At 39.8% G+C, this 22,802-nt stretch overlaps 1 protein-coding gene across 1 annotated transcript; it reads left to right on the top strand.

Moving 5' to 3' along the window:
* The first annotated feature begins 14,270 nt into the window (after positions 1 to 14,270).
* LOC148128843 (endogenous retrovirus group K member 8 Gag polyprotein-like) lies at positions 14,271 to 15,274 on the top strand. The gene is given in 2 exon segments (XM_087947310.1): positions 14,271 to 14,424; positions 14,427 to 15,274. Coding segments are annotated over 2 exon segments (1,002 nt in total).
* The last annotated feature ends 7,528 nt before the right edge of the window (positions 15,275 to 22,802 follow it).

Genomic DNA, 22,802 nt, shown 5'->3' with positions numbered 1-22,802 from the left:
TATTCATTCTGCCATGAGTGCCCTGCAAGTGAAACTCACTCCCCAGTTGATCTGTGTTGAAAGAAATAAATAAGATTAAGTTCAAAATTCAGCCTTTGTATTAGGATATAAACATAAAAAAAATCTCAAAACAAAATCCTGGCTGATCATCAAGCAAATATTTTTTAAGAGGAGGAGATCTACAACAGCCTGCAAAAGCAGAATAAAATCTAGAAATCTCCAGGTTTTAATCTTATATGTATGTCATGAGCACCACTTTAATCTCAGCAGTGGTAATGCTATTTATTAATGCTCAATTATAGAATATAATGCACATGAAACATTTTATGTGAAAGTAGCTTATAAGATTTACTATACTACTGAGAAAATACTACAGATCTCTCTTATTTTTTTCTCTCATGGTTGAGGGAAATCATGGTCCCTCCCTTATCCTCCTCAAATGAAACTTTATATTGTTGCAGCAGATCCTGTTTCAATATTACAAACCATACTGTTTCCTTCCATTGTGAATTACCTGCTGTAATTCTGAGTCTGCCTTGCCATGAGAAAATCATTATGCATTTCAGGTTTGAAAACTGATATGCACCATTGTTTAGAAAATTAGAAGATATCATTTATGCAATCATCTCACTTTGCTGTCTGGTCTTGAAATATTAAGTCATTTAGGTGGCAACTTAAGTCCTGATCCAATTTTCTTCTGTAATTAATGAAATGATGTCAAGCAAATTGAGCAAGGTTCCTGCTAGATTTAAGGCCTTTGGGCAGCCATTGCTTTATAGGCTTCTGCCTTTCACAGACAAAATGTATTTCTGCTTTCACACTAATAAAATAGTTATTAAATAACTAATAACGCTCATGTGAGAAAGTTAAGAGAAGTCTGCACAAGGCTAGCCTGAGGCTTGAATCATACTTTTACTAAAATATCATTTTGTTAACTATCATTTGTTGAATAAGCTGTAAGATAGGCTCGGCAAGCTTTCACATCAGGCACATGTTTGGAATTTTGAAAGCACTCACAAAATGGTAAGCAGAGGAGTTTTGGCTGTTCATAAAATAGCTACCATGATGAGCAGAGCCAAAAGGCAATCCTAGCAATGGAAGGTGCTCCCTAGATCTCTTGGTGAGCCCCAAAGCAGATTAGCAAAACAATAAAAGGTTGCCTAAAGGGCTTGGTCACATAGCACATTGATCCAAAACCAGAGTGGTTTGTTTAAACAATGTATTTGAAAGAACATTTTTCTAACACATACCAATCATCATTTCCATGCATTATTTGTTCTTTGAATAGTCCAGTTCCATCTTCTGATAACATTCTTTGTTTTTGCTTTAGTTACACTGTAAAAACACAGTAAATACCCGTTTTTCTTTTCTTTCTTTCATTTTGTGAATTCATTATCTTTACCTTTTATTCTTCTTCCTAGTCACAATCTTCCATGTGCTAGGTTTGTCCCCAGTCTGAACTAATGCTTTTTGTAAAAGAAATTAGACCAAATTAACAGCCTTAGTTTTTACTGGACCACATGCAGCATGCCCGGTGAACAATCATTTTTTCAGCATTTTTGACACTCTTTGTGGTAACCAAAGTTCCAAGCCTAGTATTATGCTTACTTTTTCTGTGCAAACTGAGATCTCTAATCTAGATATTGCCTTGTAAACCAAGCTACTATTGCTTGCCCCTTTGTAACCTAAGAAATACATAAAATGTTATGCAAAGAGGATTGATTATCCTCATCATCTTCCCTACACCTGCTACCTATAACAAGGGGATGGTTACAGAAATAACACTTTTTCTTGCACTCTACTCATTTGCAATTCAATTACTGCCTCTTGCCTATAGGCAGCGTTTTCACGAACATTATCTCTTTGCAAAACATTGTGTAATCTTTTCTGTTTGGACCTGGGGAGGTCTGGGGAGAGAGGATGGACCTGGGGAAATCTGGGGAGAGAGGATGCAAGAAAGGAAAAACAACTAAAATCAAAACAGCACCATTTAAAGTGTACCCACAGAGATATATACACACACACATTTCCTCTCTCTATCTGTGTCCTTCTTTTAATGAAATAGTTCAGAGAAACATTATGTACACTTCAGGATGAATTGCTTAGAATGTTTTTGTTCTTGTTTCATAGATATTTAAGTTCAGATATTGTGTTTTCTCTTCCAGCATGTTAAGTTTCTGTCTCCCAAGTTCTATTATGTTCAGGGGGTGAAATTCTACCGGTTTGGACTGGATCTATAGAACCGGTTGTTACGATTCTTTGTAGTTCGGAGAAATGGCAAATTGTGCCCCTGGCTGGCCCTGCCCCTCTCCACCCACCCCTCCCCTCCCTGCTCAGTCAGTCCTTATCATGCATGCACGACATCACGTGCATGCCCGACATCGCTGACTGCGTTCTTCCCTGTCAGTCACTCCTTAAGATATTTCTTTTTTTCCCCTCCCAACAATCAGTGTTTCTATTATTAGCTGTGCTGGGATTCCCCTTGCTGATTTACTGCTTCACCAATGAGCTTCCCTGAGGCCCAGGAAGGCAAAATGCCCCCCCGCGCTCCATGTTTTGCCTTCCTGGGCCCCTGGGAAGCCTTTTGGGAGGAGAAAGCCAAGGACGCCACAAAATGGAGCATGGGGGTGTGCTGCAAAAAATAAAGAAAAGAAGAAGCCATGCCCACCCAATCATATGGCCATGCCAGTTAGCCATGCCCACAGAACTGGTTATTAACAAATGTGAATCCCAATTCTGATTATGTTTCCAATAAAGAAGAGAAAATATAGGTAGACTTCATTTACTGACTGCATTAAACTGAAAAATTATGTGTTGAAAAAATATTTTTATGATCAAGACACACACTTATGATCATTGTCTTTCAGTCATGTAGTCACTATTATAACCAGTATGCATTTTCATGTGCCTGATCTGTTGTTTTCCTTTTTTTGCTCCTGTCTTGCAGAGGATACATTGGAGAGGAAGGGATTACAAGAGACTCAGCTGGCACACAACATAAATGGAAAGGAATGTGGTCACACCAGAAGTTCCAAGCATGCTATACAAGCAACTCGGTGTATTCCCTATTGTGTGCCTGGTGACTGTTCTGTAATCCCTTCTTCTCCAGTGAATGTAAATAGAAAACATTCATTCATTTTTTACTAATTTTCCAGTTCTGAGGTAAGCATTCCAAAGAAAAAGGAAAGTACAGTTATATCATGTGATTTCCCACTTACCAATTGCTTCACTTAACAATAGTGTTTCCAATGCCAACTGTGGTTCTTAAATGAGGACTACATGTAGACAATGCTGAATTTGTTTATTATTTCACAAACATAATACTTATTATTGTAAGGCCTGCATACATGTATATTGATGGTTGCAAAAAGTTAATTTGAAAAGAAAAAATATTAGGAACCTTTGGCAATGCTTACATAAACAGGACAGATCATAGTCAAATATTCAATGACCTGTCATCTATCTACTGGACTATTTACATTTAAATAAGAAAGATGAAAAGTAGAAGTTTCTAAGGGCATTGAAAGCTTGAAAGACTCTTCTCCATCTATATTTTAAGAACAACCCAATTCTCTTCTTATTGCAGCTGTTGTCAATCAAACAGCAATTTGAACAGAAGGAACAAATAAACCAAAAACCCACATGCACTCATATGCCTGTCAACTCTCTCAGATTGGCTGAGATAAGAACAGGTTTCAGCAGGTCATCCCACCTGAAAAAAAACACTCCTGTAAATCTTGAGCTGGCACCTTGATCCTTGATATGTGCAATGCTTTGGATTCCATTTGAAAGAAATGCTTCAGATTATGCAGTGCTAGTGGTACAAAAACAGCATTTCTTTGCATATCTCAGCTTTTTAAAAAAATCCATGTTATTGTTGCACAGCCCCAGGGGGAAAAAAACACAACTGCTTTTATGAGTTGCAGATAAGAATGACATTTGCATTTCCCAAACATTCTGAAGCACCTGTTCCAATTTAAATGTAAGCATTGTACAGCCCTACTATAAAGGTGCTGGCCACCACCTGCTAAATACTGATAGTCAATTTGACATTTGGAAAATTTAAGGCTTATTGCTTTTTACCCCCACAAAAGATATAATTATTGCACTGTGCCAAAAATGTGAAACTATAATTCCAGAGGCATTAGTTTGTAGTGCTTGTACTTGAGCATCAAGTATTAAACCTTCTGTTTCTTTCTTAATGATTCCCATCTTAAGCCAAGCCTATGTCAAGTTGTTATCACATTTTCCTTCAATATTTTTCAAGTGCTGTCCATGCAAAGCTTTGGTTTTCCATCCATTTAATCTATTAAACTGTTTTTCCATATATTCTGCCTTTTTTCCTGTTGTTTTTATAATATTCTCTGTTTTCACAGCCTGCAGCAATTTTCTGTACTTTGATTCACGTAGTCATTCAAACTTCATTTTTCTTCTTCTACAGTTTGATGGATTTGCAATAGCCCTCTGCCCGCTATTCCTCTTGGCAGGTACAACCTAAGATGTCACTTTGTGGATGTAAAGTATAGTATATATTCAAAAGTTCTCCTCCACTTAGAGACAACAACCTATTCTCTAATAAACATTTTGGTTTCAGAAAAAAACTATCCTGTAATCTGCAACTCTTACACTGCAAAAACATATGGACTACACAACTCGATCAGGGCAAAGCAATAGACTCAATCTACATAGACTTCTGTAAAGCTTTTGATTCAGTGGTACACGACAAACTACTACTAAAACTAAAATCTTATGGTATCTCTGGACACCTACATAACTGGATAGAAGCATTCCTGTCAAACAGACAACAAATGGTCAATATTGGGAGCATCCTATCAAATTCTGTACCTCTCAACAGTGGTGTCCCCCAAGGCAGTGTTTTAGGACCAACTCTCTTCATACTCTACATAAATGACCTCTGTGATCATATTAACAGCAACTGTGTTCTCTTTGCTGATGATGTAAAGCTATTCAACACCACAGACAATACTACTACCCTCCAAAAAGACCTTGACTATGTATCAGAATGGTCAATCAAATGGCAACTTCAAATCTCAACAAATAAATGCTCTGTCTTACATATTTGCTCTGGCAAAAAAAATCAGAAAATAAAATACAAGCTAAATAGTCAAGACCTTGTTGAGGATCCAAACTTTGTCAAGGACCTTGGAGTACTCATCTCAAATGATCTAAGTGCTAGAGCCCACTGTAACTACATAGCCAAAAAGGCATTAAGAGTTGTTAATCTAATCCTACGTAGCTTTTTCTCTGGTAATATCACACTACTAACTAGGGCATACAAAACATTTGCTAGACCAATACTCGAATACAGCTCATCAGTCTGGAACCCATATCATGTATCTGATATTATCTGATATTAACACAATTGAAAAAGTCCAGAAATATTTCACAAGAAGAGTTCTCCGCTCCTCTACTCATTGCAGAATACCTTATGACACCAGACTTGAAACTCTAGACCTAGAAAACCTAGAACTACGCCGCCCCCGGTCCGATCTAAATATAGTATATAAAATCATACATTGCAATGTCCTACCTGCAAATGAATACTTCAGCTTCAATCATAACAATACAAACTCAAGGTGAACTGCACTAAACTTGACTGCAGAAAATACGACTTCAGCAACAGAGTGGTCAATGTTTGGAATACTCTACCTGTGGTTCCTTCCCCAAACCTCAAAAACTTTAACCTTAGACTGTCTACTATTGACCTCACCCTCTTCCTAAGAGGCCTGTAGGGGACGTGCATAAGCGCACCAATCATGCCTACCATCCCTGTCCTATTGTTATTTTTCTTATAAGTATTTATCTCATGCATTCAAAACTATATTTATTCTTATACCTGTATCTTGTAAGCGATTGACAAATCAAATAAAATGTAAAAGTTTGTGCATTTTCCGATCCAGGTTTTCCAGTTCAGCCAAAGTCCATTTGATGATTCCAGATGGAACTGGCTTTAATTATGTTTCCAGCATTCAGCTATGATTTTAATATTTTGTGGACCCTCCTGATGTATTCCTTTTACATTGGCTCTTTGACTTTTCCATTCAGTCATCCTTTGCTAATGCCTTCACTATGCTTCCATTTCCCAGTTCTATTCCTTCCTTCTATTTTTTTTCATTTTTCCTTGCTGCATGGATAATATAGCACATTTTTCAAGTCCATAGTTTATTTTGATGTCACTGCTGAATAGTTGAACTGTGTTGAGTATTGATTTAAGTTCAGTGGGGCTTTTCGCATACATTTTTAAGTCATCCATGTATATAGATGATTTATCTTGCCATGTTGGCTTGAGTTTTGGTAGCCCAGTTTTGTGTTTTGTCAGATTATTGTCAGTGGAATTAATGCGATGAACAGTAGTGGTGAAAGTGAGTCCCCTTGGAAGATTCCCCATCTGATGTTGACTTCACCAGTATTTTCCCCATTTGCTGTTTTCCATTTTTGCAATATTTGCTTTCAGAAACGTACAAATATTTTTGCTGATTCTGAAGTTTTCCAGACAGGTGTTAATCCAGCTGTGGGGTAATGAGTCAAATGCCTTCTTGTAATCAATCCACGCCATATTTAAATTTGTTTTTCTTTGCTTTGCGTTTTTAGTACCATTTTGTCAATGAGCAGCTGATCTTTTGTTCCTCTTGATTTTTTATAATTTCCTTTTTGTTCTACCAGATGCAAAATATTTTCCATCAGATGAATGAATACTGAATTTGCCAGTATTTTTTTAAAAAAAGTTTGAACGTTGTTGGCAGATAAGAAATTAGGTGGTAGTTGCTTGGTTCTGTGACCTTTTCTGGATCTTTCATTATCAGCTATTTGGCCAGCTGTTAACCATTCTTCACTTGTATATTACATTATAATATTATAATTAATATATATAATATTATTACTAAAGGTAGTCCTTACAACCACAAACGAGGCCAGAATTTCAGTCATAAGTCATTGAGTCATAAGTCATCAATAAGAAAGATTGAAATGTGTTTAAGTATTAGTAGTTCCAAGCTTACACGGAATTCTCATTATTTCTTTGATTTCGCCTGGGTTACAACTGTGGTCTCAGTTAGATCGAATTTGTGACCTTCTGAATCTTTGTAGACTGACATTAGGGATAGTAGGTCACATCTTTTCATAGCAGATACATACGATGTCTCCTCAAATAGTGATGAAACGTTTGCAGCCAAATGCCAAACTCAGAACTCAAACCAACAGCCTAATAAGAAAGTTGCCCACTTTAGTCCTTTACTCAAACACACAATCCCATCTCTTTCAGCTGCAGTTGTTAAATGATTGCATCTCCCTCTGTGTGCAAGAAGGGAACTCCAGCAGGATTGGAGAAAGGAAGTTCTGGCCATGAAGCTATGAATTTTGGCCATGAACTTCTTTCCTACAGGAGTTCCCCTTCCCTCGGTGCACAGAAGGTAAATCCAGTGGCAAGCTGGTAAGAAATGTCTTAGATCATGAAGATCCAAGCTTCCTTTTTTCCAGCTCCTCCCCTTCTGCACAGAAGAAAATCTAGCACTGGATTAGAGAAAAAAATGAATCTTGGGTAAGATTAGGTGACTGCACATCAGAAGTTTGACTTGGCACCAGGTTTTACTTTTTTCATGAACTTAGTTTTATAGTTTTAATATGGCTTTTATGCTGTTTTCACTTTTGATTGGGAGCTGCCCAGAGCTAGTTATGAGTGGGAAATAAATAAATAAATATTGCATCACACCACATCAAATCATACTCCTAACTAGGGCAAATGCTGTGTGCTCTCAAAAGGTGGTTAAGGATTGGCAATAGTCAACTGGCATGGTACCAAATTTAATCCTCCATATGTGTGTGTGTGTGTGTGTGTGTGTGTGTGTGTGTATGTATATATGTACTATCACAAACTCAGGTGGCCAAAAAAATTTGTTATGTGTACACATAAACATATTCTCAAATTTAGTACATTTTATACAGCAATTTAAAAGACAAAATTATTCCATTTACCCATTGTGAAGATTATTTGTCGCATTGCCAGGCAGTTTTTTTCCATTGAAATCCTAAAATTGGTACTTACTGAATACATTGTTAAAAGTCCAGTGGTTTTTATTTTATATAGCTAATTTGGAAATGCAGTTTGTGGAAATTACTTTGTATGTGATCCAGAAAAATGCTTCTGCTTTAATTGGGAAGCAAAGTTCTGACCACAATTTTATCAGTGAAATGTTGAAGGATATGAGGGCCACATAGCCATTACACTAATTGTCATTCCAGAAATCTTCTCATATTTATATTTAGCATAAATATAGTTGGTATTGCTTTAGTTTAGTTTTCTAGCCTCTTCTATAGTTAAAAAAATCACCCAGTTTGCCTTTGAAATTAAACATAAAAATAAAGAATAATCATCATTCATTACATGCATTGTTGACATAAGGGTGCAGTAGATGATAAACTTCTGCTAAAAGCTTAGAATGCTAAAAAATTAATCAAATGAAGACTAGGACAAATAAATCGTTTTGAACACTGACAGGAAGACTGTGTATGCACTTATTAGAAGATGTTGTTCAAAGAAATAGAACAACTGCCAAAAAGGCCCAAAATGCTATTTTAAATTTATACTGGCACAAATAATCTAAACCCAAATAAAGTTTTCAGGTCTGAAGATAGCAAATAATGCACCTTCCAATCCCCTAACTTTGTCCAGCCCTTCAGGAGATTTAGAAAGGTCTATGAAAGAGGTGTGTTTTCCAAGTTCTGCTACAGGACTTTTGGTTCAAATTGGCTGGAAACTTAACCTGAAGTACAGGTAGTTCTTGATATATGACTGTAATGGAGCCTAACTATTAAAGTGGTAAGTGCTGATGTTCATAACATGGGTCAACTATGTGGTGATGCAATTTTATGGCCTTTTTTGCAGCAGTCATTAAGTGAATGCCTACTCATAAAGTGAACCAATTATTTGCTATGGGCCAGTTTTTCTGAAAACCCAAAGGAAATGTTAGTTTTTGCTAACAGATATAATGTGAGCTGATTGCCAAGAACCTGCTATGCAAACATGTCACCATAAGGGACAGTCTTCAGGCCTTTGAAAGCAATTCATAAATACATCTGGGTATGTTCAGTGTATCTTTGAATGATCGTTAACTGACCAGTCATAAATCGAGGACTACTTGTTCTGCTGTAAGAAACAAAAAATAAATTCTAATATTTTGTTACAGTACTCCACTTCCAATCTACCAAGGCAAAATGCCATTAAGTCATTTTCAACTCCTAGTGACTACAAGACAACAAGCAGCCTTTACTAAAACTTTGCTGACTCAAAGTTGTTGAGTTGTATTAGGATATGAGACCTCCAGAATGGTCTGCTAGACTGTGAAATAAATGCCAACAATCCTGAAGAAATCAATGGATAATCCACTTCCACGCTGTTGCCTGACATATGGTTAGGTCTTTCAAATGATAACAAGAAGAGGAAAAGGAGAAGGGGAGGGGGAAAAGGGAGGGAGGGAGGGAGGGAGGGAAGGAAGGAAGGAAGGAAGGAAGGGTCAAAGAATGCAATACCTCAACAAATACTTCGCTGGGATGTATTTGAGAGCCTTTTGCAGCTATCAAATTGGTAAATCCATTAACAATTCACTTTAATGACTAAAAGATTGCATCTCTTTTTGAAGCATATTTGGCAGAATTATAACCAGTGGACTGTAAAAATAAGCATTCCCGTCTTTAAAGTACTCTTCTTTACAAGGAGGCAAAAGGATATGACACAACAGAAGGATATAATGGAACGAGAAATGGGAAATGTTCTGTAAAAAAGATAAATGTTCTTATGTTACCAAGATTTATATGTTTGTATTGTGGGTAGATATAAAAACGTTTTAGGGCAGGAATAGAAAAAAATATATGAAATATTAATATAATTTCTAGATTAAAATGCAGAATGTTCTCTGCTGCTGCTCTTCCAGTTTAACTACACAGGATTGTTGTTATGTGAAAAAATGGGAACAGAGAACATTATGAACATTGCCTTGACAAAAATGGACCCAAAATTTTATATTTTATATTTTTATATACCAAACATTGCCACATCTTTCCTACTTTTATCAATCCAGAATTTTATTCTGGAAAATTGATCTCAGAAACTGATGGAAATGTGAGATTTACACTAGTCAATGTTACATGTTCATTTATTTGTTAAATTTACATCCTATATTTCATTCCAGGACTCAAGGCAATGTTCATAATGTTCTCCGTTCCCAGAGACTGGAATGCTTATTTTTACAATCCACCATTTATATTTTAGGTACCCCAATTGTACAGCAGTTGGCACTCAAAATTCAGTAATTATTGCTACAATTGCTCTAATAAACTGCTCTTTTCAATGCCTATTGACAGATAGAAAAAGCACTATAAGAGGTGAGCAGAAATATACACAGATTCAGATCCACTCTATTTCACTGTACTGTACAGGAGAAAAGAAATATGTGGCATCCAAAGGGGCGCCATTGTAGTCAAAGCTCTGCCTCTTCCTATGTATTGCAACATAGGCACGTCCAAAAGGGATGGAGTTTTGAGAGCAATTCTGCAATTGCCCTTCTTCATTGCATCTTGTTTCAGACACAGTAGCTCTGTGTAGATACCCCTTATGACCACTGCTGATAAAGATATTAAGAATTCAAAACACCCTACACTTTCCCTACCTTCTTCCTGACAGTTCCTTCTGCATAATGAATATTACATTTTTATGTGTGTCGAAGACAAACTAGAGTTCTTTGATATTTATAAAGAAACTTCTCTAATTTGTTGAAATGATGAAATAGAAAATTTGTAGTGTATTTCAGATTGGGAATTTTAGGTTTGGCAATTGTTTTATGTATGAACGGGCCACTGATTGAAATAAATAATTGTAATGATTAAGTATCCCAAGTTAAAAAAAGACATCATGAGGAACAATCTTCTTTTTTCTGTCTCCCCTTCTCTCTATATTGCTTGATAAGAACATCAAGTTTTTTATTATTAAGATTGAAGTAAAAAGACCCACTCTTAGCTGTTACTCTCTGTTTGCCCTTAGTAACAAGGGATATGGACCCTCTGGACTTACTTGGCAGAGAAGCTGTGAAATAACACAACAATGTTAATGTTAATAAAGTCAAGTTACACAAGGAGCAAGACCTTTATATTTGACAAACACTTTGGAGAAGAGTCAATTAAATTAGGAAGTGCTAATGAAACCTCATGAGCTTTTGATTTATCTTGTTAAGGCCAAAATTAATATTCAAGAGAATGGGGGAATGTGTAGTAATTTTGTTTGTGTAATAATTATAGACTTTCTATCATATTGAATAAAGTTATTAATAAAGCGCTTGGCTAACTGTCCTGGAGATATTGTGAAAAACTACAGACTCTGAACATATTCTGATGGATGATCTCTGTTCCTTAGACTATTCCTGGCTTTTGCTCTCAAGCTAGGATTAACCTTACAAAAAGAATAATTCTTACATTTAAGCCTGCAGACTGTATTTGGTTTGATAAAAAACCGAATGTCTAACCATCTTAGTTCAGGAGCCATAACAGATAAATGTCCCAGTTAACTCTTTTATTATTAGTAGTAATATTTATTAAATTTATTTTCCACCAATCTCACTAAAGGGGAACTCTGGGAAGCCTACAACATTAAAAGCAAAAAAACCCATATAAACAATATATCTAATAAAAATACAAATTATGACTAAAAGATGAGGAGACACGAAGCAGGATATGCACAGGCAGATGTAGGATCTGTCATTGGTCCATAAGCCATTTCCAGTGTGAACAATCCTATTCTTCCCATCATGGCCAACTTGTTAGATTTCTCTCCTCACAGACATACATTTTAAAAGTGTCCCCCTACCTAATCCTTAAAGGGTAACATCCATATGTAACACTACCCCAGAATAAAAAGATTTGCCAGCCAATTGCTAGTGAACAAAGAAACAGGGATGATACTGTTGGCACTTGCAGCCATACCTAACGATCACACACCAAATATTTTGTTTATCCTCTACTTTAGTATATTAAAGGCTCTGATAGAATAGTGAAAATAATGTTTTTCAGATTTGTCGACTCGGTGGGGTAGTTAATGGTCTAATATGCTGCTGGAGAATTATAGGAGTTGAAGTTGCCCACACATTTTAAAGTTGCCAAGATTTAGAAAGACTGAGCTCATGGCTTTTCACTGGATGTATTCAAGAAAGGTTGTATAGCCATCTGTTAAGAAATCTTTACCTTGGATTTTGGGGCCAATCAAAATTACCAAAGTGGCCAGATCCGTGATTGAGAATTCTGTAAAATGTAGGGCTTTCTACACAGAAAACAAAGTCAAGGTAGGAATTCTCCTCCTTATCTTTAAATAAGTAGTGGCAAAGAGATCATTACTATCAACTATTAACTGATTGGACATCCAGGACTTTATATCAAGAATGTAAATTACAAGAGGACTTGTAATTCCTTCTGCATTGGATCCTTCTATCCTGCCATGCAATTGTGTGTGGAGGGATTCCACTTCCAATTCCTACCCCAGTTTTCGTGGTTGCTGCTAATACAGCTGCTTTCATTACATATGTTTTAAATCTGCTGGCACAGAAACTCACTTCAGGAATGGAAATGTTTAATGTTGAGGTTATGTGAGCATGCACAAAGCCAAACAATGTATTGCAGTTTGTTGCAGACGGAAGAAAATAGAGAGGACAGAAAATTTCAACCAAGAAGCATTGCCACTTAAGGGGAGAGGACATACAGATACTGAATTTAGTGAGGCGGCTCTTTTTCCTTCCACTTCATGATGATTGATAGTGTTAACCACACAAGCAGGGAAGCAGCGTTTTCTCTCAGCAGCACAGAGAAACAACCATTCTCACTTGGTAAGCACTCCTCCTTAGCCCATTTATAATCAAGATGCCAGTTATACACTGTAAGAAAGCAAGATCAATCTTCAAAGACAGCCCTAATCACAGCAACTTCCTAGCTTCCATTTTCTATGAATGGGGGCCATAGTAGTTTCAACCAAGGACCTGAGAAACCCTTGGTCTTTAACTGGCATGCAAAGGTCTGCGCTCCAAAAACTAAGCTGGGCTATGACCACAAACGTTTCAAAAGGCGCGGGGGCTTGGAATCTGTAGTAAGTATCATCATTTCCCTTTGAATTACATTAAGTTATAGCTTGGAAGCAACTTGCTGAGTGGCTTTGAGGCTACACACAAACTTATGTGAATTACCAGCAGTCCTAGATCCAAGGATATCCATGGGTGGCTCTGAAAATCAGGATGGTGATGGTTTTCTGTGGGAATTATTCTTTGTTCTTTGCGTACGTGCAAGGACAACGGGTCTTCTGGTAGTTGACTGTAACACGAAGCAAGGAACAAGGTCAGAATGTTGCCATTTCTTACCCAGAATTGTAGCAAACTTAAACTTTGCAGCTTTGTATGCTTATGTGAATGAGCAGTGCATTTTGTGTGATGTAATGCGTTTGTGACAAGACACTAACAAAATTGTTACAAGGATTGCTTCTAATAAAAGGGGGTGTCAGAGTCTGCTTTGTGCTCTCATCCCGATCTTGCTTCATGGCGTCGTCTCAGTGTTTTCATTCATGAGAGGCCACCAGTGTTTTCATTCATGAGAGACCACCACAAATGGTGACCCCGACATGATCCATTCAAAAGTGGTACGTCTTTGGACCATCCATACTCATCGGCTGGCATAGCCTTGGTACCTCATCCCTGATCCGATCGCAGGCGATCGCCGTGGATCCCTCATGAGTATGGGTGGAGGATTCTCTCAGGATCAGAAATTGCACATTGAGGAATTAAGAGAATTAACCAAACGAAATTTCTTCATTTTTAAAAGAGGGGGCTCTCTTGAAAAGCCCCTCAGTAAAACCTCTTTAGAAGATTTACTTAGTTATATTTGGTCTCATTACCCCTCCTATCCGCACAAAGGGAGTCTTAAAGCCTCCGTGTGGCAACGATTGGGGAAACACTTACACGCTTCCCCAAGCACACCCCCGAAAATTCTTTTGGCATGGCGGGTGGTTTTTGAAGCCTTGCGGTCTCATGAGCAACCTCTCCTTGCCTCCTTGTACTGTCCTCCTCCTTACGCTACTCCTGTGTGACTAGTCACCCCCGCAGCCCGTTTCCCCCGATGAACCTCCGAAGCCTTCTTCTTCCTCTTCTCCTTCTTCCTCTTCCTCTCCTTCAGCCCCTCCACCCGCCTCCTCGCAGTTTTTGTCTCCTTCTCGTCCTGCGCCACCTCCCATGGGCGCAGTTCATGCTGCTATTGCCAAGGGACTTCAGGAGGGTGATTTCGACTTTGAAGATTCCCCTGGCCTTTTCCCGCTAGTGCTCATTCCCAACGCTCAGGGTAATAATGTTCCCCTTTGGGAGCCGATCCCTGTCAAATTTATAAAAGATACAAATTGGCCGTCCAGATGTATGGGGTTAATGCCCCTTTTACACAAGGACTCTTTGCTGCTTTATCAAATTCCCACCTTATGATTGCGGCTGATTGGAAGAACTTGATTTATATGGTCACCTCGGGCACTCAGTTCGTAGTGTGGTCCTCTGAATTTGTTCGGCATTGCCAACTTTTGGCAGCCCGTAACCCTAATCTCCAGGCTGACGAGCTAGCTGGGGAAGGTGCCTTTCTCCAAGCCACGGCTCAGTATAACACCCCTCTACCTGCTCTTAACTTGACTGCTCAGGCTGCTCTTCACGCTCTATCCAAGGTGCAGGACCCTGGCTCCGTTCCTCAGTTTTTCGCACAAATCATTCAAAAACCCACTGAGTCATATAATGATTTTATTGAGCGCCTCCAACAAGCTCTCAGGCAACAAATCTCTAATGAGGATGCTTGCCAAGAAGTACTCATGAAATTAGCATATGAGAATGCTAACGCTGATTGTAAAAACCTTCTTGCTCCATTAATCAATGTCCCTGGCTCTACTTTAGCGCAGTATCTTCAGACTTGTGCGATCGTTGGCACGCAGCAATATACCGCCCAAGTGATGGCCGCTGCCATTACTCAAAGTAATAAACCCTCCGGTAATTGCTTTAATTGCGGCAAGCCCGGCCACTTTAAAAGTCAATGTAGAGCCCCAGGCGGTGGCGCTTCCCGCTCCGCCACCCGGCGTGATATTTACCCAAAAACAGTCTGTCCAAAATGCAAGAAGGGTTATCATTGGGCTAATCAATGCCGTACCCGCCAGAACAAATCACAATATCGCAATGCTGCTCAGGAAGAGGATCAGGGAAACGGCTAGAGGGGCTAGCAGCTAGCCCCACACTCAAGGCTGCACCTTCACCGCCGTGTGTCCGGAATGTTTTTGAACTGTTCGCTGCTCAAAATCTTGATCTGCACCTCCCTACCCCCGCTTCTCTTTCTGCCACGTCTACACTTCCTTTCTTTGTTTTCCCTGCTGATGCTATCGTCCAACCACATCCTATTGCACAGTTAAAAGGTCTTCATATCTCTCCGATGGTGCTTTCAGAGGACGTGTTAGGACCTACCATAATTCTCTTTGTTTGTGCTACCCTGCCTACTACGATTCAAAAAGGGGACATTTTGGCGAAACTTATCATGCTGCCGAAAAAGTCCCCTGACATTCTGACTATCACAGAGACTCTCACCGAGACTAAGCCCATGCTTCTGCTTTCTGTGCAGGGTCGCTCTTTTCGAGGACTTCTGGACTCTGGTGCGGATGTCTCTGTGATTAGGTCTGCAGAATGGCCTGACGAGTGGCCTACAACCCCATCCCCGTCAGTTAGAGGAGTGGGGGGGACCCAAACGGCCAGAGTCAGCACAAATTGGCTCTCAGTCACGGGGGAAAATCTGACAGGCACTGCTCAGATCAAGCCTATTGTGCTCCCCCTGCATACCAATCTCTGGGGGCGAGACTTGCTCTCACAGTTTCAAGCTTCTCTTGTGTTAAAATGACTCATTCTTTTCCTCTTCGCTTGCAACTAACCACATCAGTCCCTGTTTGGGTGGATCAATGGCCCTTGATGGCTCCGAAACTGTCTGCCTTGCAACAGCTGGTAAATGAACAACTTGCTCAGGGACATATTGAGCCCTCTAACAGCCCCTATAACACCCCTGTGTTTGTCATAAAGAAGAAATCAGGCAAAATGAGATTTTTGCATGATCTCTGAGCCGTCAACGCTGTGATCCAACCAATGGGACTCCTGCAATGTGGCATGCCCAACCCCAATATGATTCCCAAAGACCTTGTGGTCATAGATCTTAAGGACTGTTTTTTCTCTATACCTTTGCATAAGGAAGACAGACACTTGTTTGCCTTTACTATTCCCACTCCTAACAATGAAGCACCGGCAGCACGTTATCAATGGAAGGTGCTACCACAGGGAATGTTAAACAGCCCTACCATGTGCCAGGCTTATGTATATCACATTATTGATCCCTTTAGGAAATCACATCCTCACTTCATTATTTATCACTACATGGATGACATCTTAGTAGCAGCCCCAGGGGCTCCTGGCACTGTGGCTGCCTCACTGCAAAAACTACAAGATCTCTTAACTGCAGGAGGCCTTTTGGTAGCGCCTGAAAAAATTCAGATGAAGGCTCCATATCAATATCTAGGTCACAAATTGTTACAAGCCTCATCTGTTCCGATGGTGCCAAAACTGACCCTCTCTCGCACTACAACCCTAGTGCGTTTACAACAACTTTTAGGAGCCATCAATTGGGTGCGTCCCTATTTTGGCATCACTACTCATTTGCTTAGCCCCCTGTTTGGGGCTTTGTGACAAGGGAAATCCCCAGCAGATATAGTACACATGACCGACACTCAAATGAGTGTCATAGATAAAGTTAATGAAATCATGAGAAGTCGATGGGTTGATAGATGTGAGACCTCCTCTTTCCCTTCTTTTGCTTAATACCCCCTCCTTACCTACTGCTGTATTAACCCAACAGTCTCAGCATACTAACAACCTCCTTATCTTAGAATGGATACATCTTCCTCACACTCCTAAAAAATCTCTTACTACAAAAGCTTCTTTATACACTGTGCTGATTAGTAAGAGTCGTCAAAGCAGCAAATCCCTGGCTGGCACAGAGCCAAGTGTACTGTATGTCCCCATGTCCCTGTCAGATTGGGATACCTTGCTGATCAACTCTGAATCTCTCCAGTCAGTGCTGGGGGACTGGCCAGTGAAAATCTCATGCCATCCCCCTCCTGATGGGAGACTAACTCTGTTAAAAACTGTTCCCTTTGAATTGGCTACAAAAGAAGCGCCCGGTCCTATCTCTTCGGCAATTACTGTCTACGCCGATGGAGGAAAAAAATATGGGGCGTGTGTTTGGAAAATAGATAACGATTGGAAAACAAAAATAACCTCTCCTCAAAAATCTGCGCAATGCTCTGAATTGGCTGCTGCTATCATTGCATTTGCTGAATTCAAACACCAACCTTTTAACTTAATTTTAGATAGCTTGTATGTTGTTTACTTAATCAAGAACATTGCCTATGCTTATCTCTCCCCACTGTTACAGCCCGACTTATTACAACAATTTCTTGCCTTACAAACCTTGCTTGTTAATCGCTCTCATCTCTACTATGTTGCTCATATACGTAGTCATCAGCCATTTCCCGGCTCTTTGCAAGAGGGCAACGATATGGCTGATGCGGCAGCCGCAGCTGCAACCGCAGACAGCGCCACCGCTTGCATGATTCTTTCACAACAAACACCCTGGGACAGTCATAGTTATTTTCATCAAAATAAAAAAGCCTTGGCCAGACAGTTTAAAATATCTCAGAGTGAAGCAGCAGCAATAATCCAGCAATGCCCCACTTGCTCTCGCCAAGGTGTTTCTTTACCCATGGGGGTAAACCCTCGAGGCATAAACACCTTAGAACTTTGGCAAATGGATGTTACTCAATATCCACCCTTTAATCCATGGAAATATCTTCATGTCACCGTAGACACTCATTCAGGATATATCATGGCCACACCTCAAAGGGGTGAGACCACAAAACATGTTATCAACCATTGCATTAAAACATTCACCTCCATGGGAAAACCCAAGGAGATAAAAACAGACAACGGTCCTGCATACACCAGTACTGCTTTTGCACAATTTTGCTCCCAATGGCAAATTACTCACAAATTTGGACTTCCATTCAATTCTCAGGGACAAGCCATTGTTGAACGAACTAATCAAACCCTTAAAAATAATTTGGAAAAATTCAAATTTAAGACTGTCACAGGGTTGCCAGGACTACAGAATGCATTAAATGTTTGCTTATTTACTCTTAACTTCCTCAATGAGTCCGGATCCCCCCATGCACGGCGGCATCACGTCATTTCGCTTCTTCGCCTCATCCTGAACCCAGACCAACGGTATATTTTCGTCAGCTTCCAGATCCTCAGTGGAAAGTTCCTGCTGAACTTATAACCTGGGGACGGTCTGTGGCTGTTTCCTACAACAACAACACCATCTGGGTCCCCAGGCGACAAGTAAGGCCTTTTCTACCCAAACCAGCCTTGCCTACATCAGCATCATGAAGCTGCCCACTGCATTCATCATTTGCTTCCTGGGTTTCCACATCGTTCCTGCCGATCGACAGCCACCCAATCCTCCTGCGATGCCTGCATCAAAACTACTCGCAGCGAGCGAGACCCAATCCACCCTGATCTATCATACTTTGAAGCCTGAGTGCAACTCCACGGCGGTCTCCCTTGTTTGCATAACAACACTCAATACGCACGATGCTACACCAAACAAGGTATCCAATGCTACGAGCCAAAGGCTGTGGGGCCCATCACCGCCTCGCTGTATGTCTATGCCTACAAAGGAGGATCCAGCTCTGACCTTGCCTCAATGTTCTCAACCAGTCAAGCAAAAAATGGGTACATAACCCATAATGTCACTCGGGGGTACCAACACTTCTGTGTGTTTTGATGCTTGCTTTGCCATCAACAAAGGTCAAGGTCCTAACGACGCTGCAGGAGTCACCTGCGGCTCACACAGCTGGCAAAGATCTTATCTACAGGAAAGGAAATATCTCTTCCAAAAGGTGTCCGGGACTAATGTGGGGGCCACCACTGTTTACAACTATTGGTACACCCCACCAATCGACTCAGCCCAAATCAGAGGCTCTCAAAACGTGAACATCACTCTCAAATCAAGCTCCACTTCATGTTCTTTGGATACCTGCAATCTGATCTGCCTACATACAAACCTGCCCCAGTCTCTGCCCCAATACCGCTTTTTGGGTTTAGGCATTGAAAGCCCAGGACGTGACCCTTATGGCTATCTTGTTTTAAAAATTCACACCACTTCTATAAAGTCAACTCCATCTAAAGTCTTCTGGGAATACCAAGAGCAAATCGGTAAGCTCAACCAACTCCCGATTCCTCCAAAAGCTCACAACATGTTTATTAACTTGGCAGAGACTATAGCCAAAGAATTGATTGTTAAAAATTGTTTTGTGTGTGGGGGCACGAATATGGGCGACCAATGGCCATGGAATGCGCAAGAAGCTAACTACACTGATCTTCTTCAGGAACAACAGAATTTCACCTATACGCAATCCTCTAATGAAACATGGCTTTTGTCAGTCAATTTGGTGGGCCATGTCTGCTTTGAAAGAAACAGCACCAATCGTTCCATACCGGTTGGTAGTTTGTTATGCCTCGGGGCCTGGTGGTCGAATTCATCATCTTCTGCTCCTAACAATTCGTTAGCCCAAATGACTAACATGACTTTTCTGAAGGACCCGGAAAACAACACCCTTCAATGGCTGTGTATTAGGCACCATTTCTCCCTCTTTCTTTCTCCTGCCCTTGCGCACGAAACAACACCTTGGAGTACCCGTCTATGACTACATCGGTCATCTCTCCAAACGATCTGTTCAGATTGGTGATTGGAAGGACAATGAGTGGCCACCAGAGCGCATCATCCACTATTATGGGACGGCTAATTGGGCCCAGGACGGGACTTGGGGGTACCGTACCCCCATATATATGCTCAATAGAATTATAAGGTTGCAAGCTGTATTAGAAATTATAACCAATGAAACTGCTCTTGCTTTGAAAACGCTAGCTAAAGAAAGTGCATTGTCTAGAACATATATCATGCAAAATCGTTTGGCTTTAGATTATCTTCTTGCCAAAGAAGAAGTGTGTGGAAAGTTTAACCTTAGTAATTGTTGTATTGAGGTAGATGATAGTGGAAAAGTTATTCAACAAATTACTGATAGAATGATCAAGATTGCGCATGTACCTGTACAAACATGGAATGGTCTTGATTTTAGAGACATGTTTGGATCCTGGTTCCCAAAATTGCCTGGTCTGCAAGCTATTGTAGCGCTTAATGGTATGATTGCTGCGGGATGTATTATATTACCTTGTGTATTACCTATCTTTGTACGCACTATTTCTAACAGTTTATCCCTTTTGGCTGAGAAAAAAGCCACTGCGCAGGTAATGGCTCTCTGGAATCAACAAATAACTAACACATATGAACCACTGCCATCCGAAGATGAGATGGGAGAGCCAACCTGTGACGATCCAGACGAGGACAAGATGTTTGTGATGGTCGAAGAAGTCACGAACGCTATGGGTAACATCAGCATGCACAGTACTCTTGCCTACGCGCCTGACAAAGGCTGTTATTGGGAATAAACACTCCCTGTCTCTTAAAAGAGAAAAACAGAGGAGATGTGGGAATTATTCTTTGTTCTTTGCGTACGTGCAAGGACAACTGGCCTTCTGGTAGTTGACTGTAACACGAAGCAAGGAACAAGGTCAGAATGTTGCCATTTCTTACCCAGAATTGTAGCAAACTTAAACTTTGCAGCTTTGTATGCTTATGTGAATGAGCAGTGCATTTTGTGTGATGTAATGCATTTGTGACAAGACACTAACAAAATTGTTACAAGGATTGCTTCTAATAAAAGGGGGTGTCAGAGTCTGCTTTGTGCTCTCATCCCGATCTTGCTTCATGGCGTCGTCTCAGTGTTTTCATTCATGAGAGGCCACCAGTGTTTTCATTCATGAGAGACCACCACAGTTTTCCCTGCATGATAAAAGCCCTCATCCTTTTAAAGTATGTTGCATAGGCAGTGCATGAAAAGGTATGGGACTTTGATTGTGCAGTCATGATCTTGGCTTTCTTTCTTACCTCCACTGTGGATGCCTCTGCTTACATCCTCAAGTTATAGTCCTCTATCCATAAAATGAATAACAGAACCTAAGATCCTCACTCTTTACCAATTCTATGCTGAGCATTCAGGGAAATAGAACTCATCTGGATAAATTATGTTACTAGCAAGTCAGCGCCTAATGTATATGGGTAGTTGTCAACTTACAACCTTAATAGAGCCTGCCAATTATGATTGAAAGTCATGACAATCTTAATATAGGTTATCATGTGACCACAGTGACATTGTTTGAGGCACTGTTCATAATGAAACATTTTTGCCTAAAACCAGAAGTAAACGCTGGCTTTTGATTAAAAAATATACCATAAATTCTAATTATGTGACTGCAGGATGCTACAATCAGCTATAGATGTGGGCTGTTTATCAAGGGCCCAAAATGCATTCACATGACCTTGTGGGGATGGGAATGACCATTAGAACTTTGGAACCAGGTCATAAGTACCTTTTGGATGGTCACTATGGTACTTCAAAATGCCATTAAGCAACCAGTTATGAGTTGAGGACTAACTGTGCAAGTTTTTACTTCTGGGCTATTAGTTGTGAAAATCAGAAAATGGGATCAATGCCATTAGTCTTTTTTTTTTGATGATGCTAAAAGAACAGATATCTGTGCATAATTAGTTCTTAACTATTTTGGGGGGAGGGAGTGAAATTATGAGGGCTGCCATTGTGAGCTCTGTACTTCAACATTTGCCTTCATACAGTTCTTTGTACCAAGGGAATCTCTTAAGTCAGCTGCAAAAGCTGGACAATATAAGCAATTCAACCTCTGTCAAGCTGACTTCTTAATTTTAATGCAATAAAACCCTTTGACATCTTCAGGCAGAGTCTTAATTTCTTTAATAGGCACAGAATTTTCTCTTGATCTCCCAGTGAGACTGACTTTGGGTCAAACAATACTAATCTTGCACTGTGCCATAAAGCCTTTGCAATCCTTGCTGCATTCATTTTCTTATCTCCAACATGAGAGAGATTGATAATTATCCCAGCAGGTGTTATTCAAACATATCAAACCAATTATTTCCCACTTAAAGAATTTCACTTGCCTGATGATAAATCTGCTAATGTTGCATTAATAGTCCAAACAAGACTTCAAAAAGTAGAGAAGATAGTTTCTCTTCAATCTGCTAGCAAAAATAGTCAAATTACTGTACATAAAGGGACAGCTTAGCTTAGGCAGATTCCAAACCATTAAACAATTTTCTTCTTCATTTAAAAAACCTCATCATTATACACTTTTTCTTTTGTGCAATAATACAACTGCTTCTAAATAAACTATAAAGGAACAAATTAATGCTTCTAAAGGTTTTTTTTTCCCAAGGCCATTAACAGCTGCATATTAAAAGGCAATGAAGATAAACAGTCCCTTTGTTGATGGTTTTATGAATCGTTAACAAGCTATGGTTTCAGGTAATACAATGCATGTGATCAGAATGCCAAGAAAAGCTACCAGATAGAAAATCTCTGACCTTTCAGATGTTTTTGGACTCCAACTGACATCAAACTCAGTCAGCATAAATGTCAGACTGGAATTACAGATAGCAACATCTGGAAGTCTAAAGATTCCTCTTTTCAGCCTAGAAAACAACTGTAGAGGAAG

This window comes from Notechis scutatus, chromosome Z, assembly GCF_049901735.1.
Source record: "Notechis scutatus isolate UNSWTSFEM ecotype Mainland chromosome Z, rNotScu1.2, whole genome shotgun sequence".
NCBI classification, from domain to species: Eukaryota; Metazoa; Chordata; class Lepidosauria; order Squamata; family Elapidae; genus Notechis; species Notechis scutatus.
Note: the sequence above shows the minus strand (reverse complement) of the source record. Positions and strands in the feature narration are given on the sequence as shown.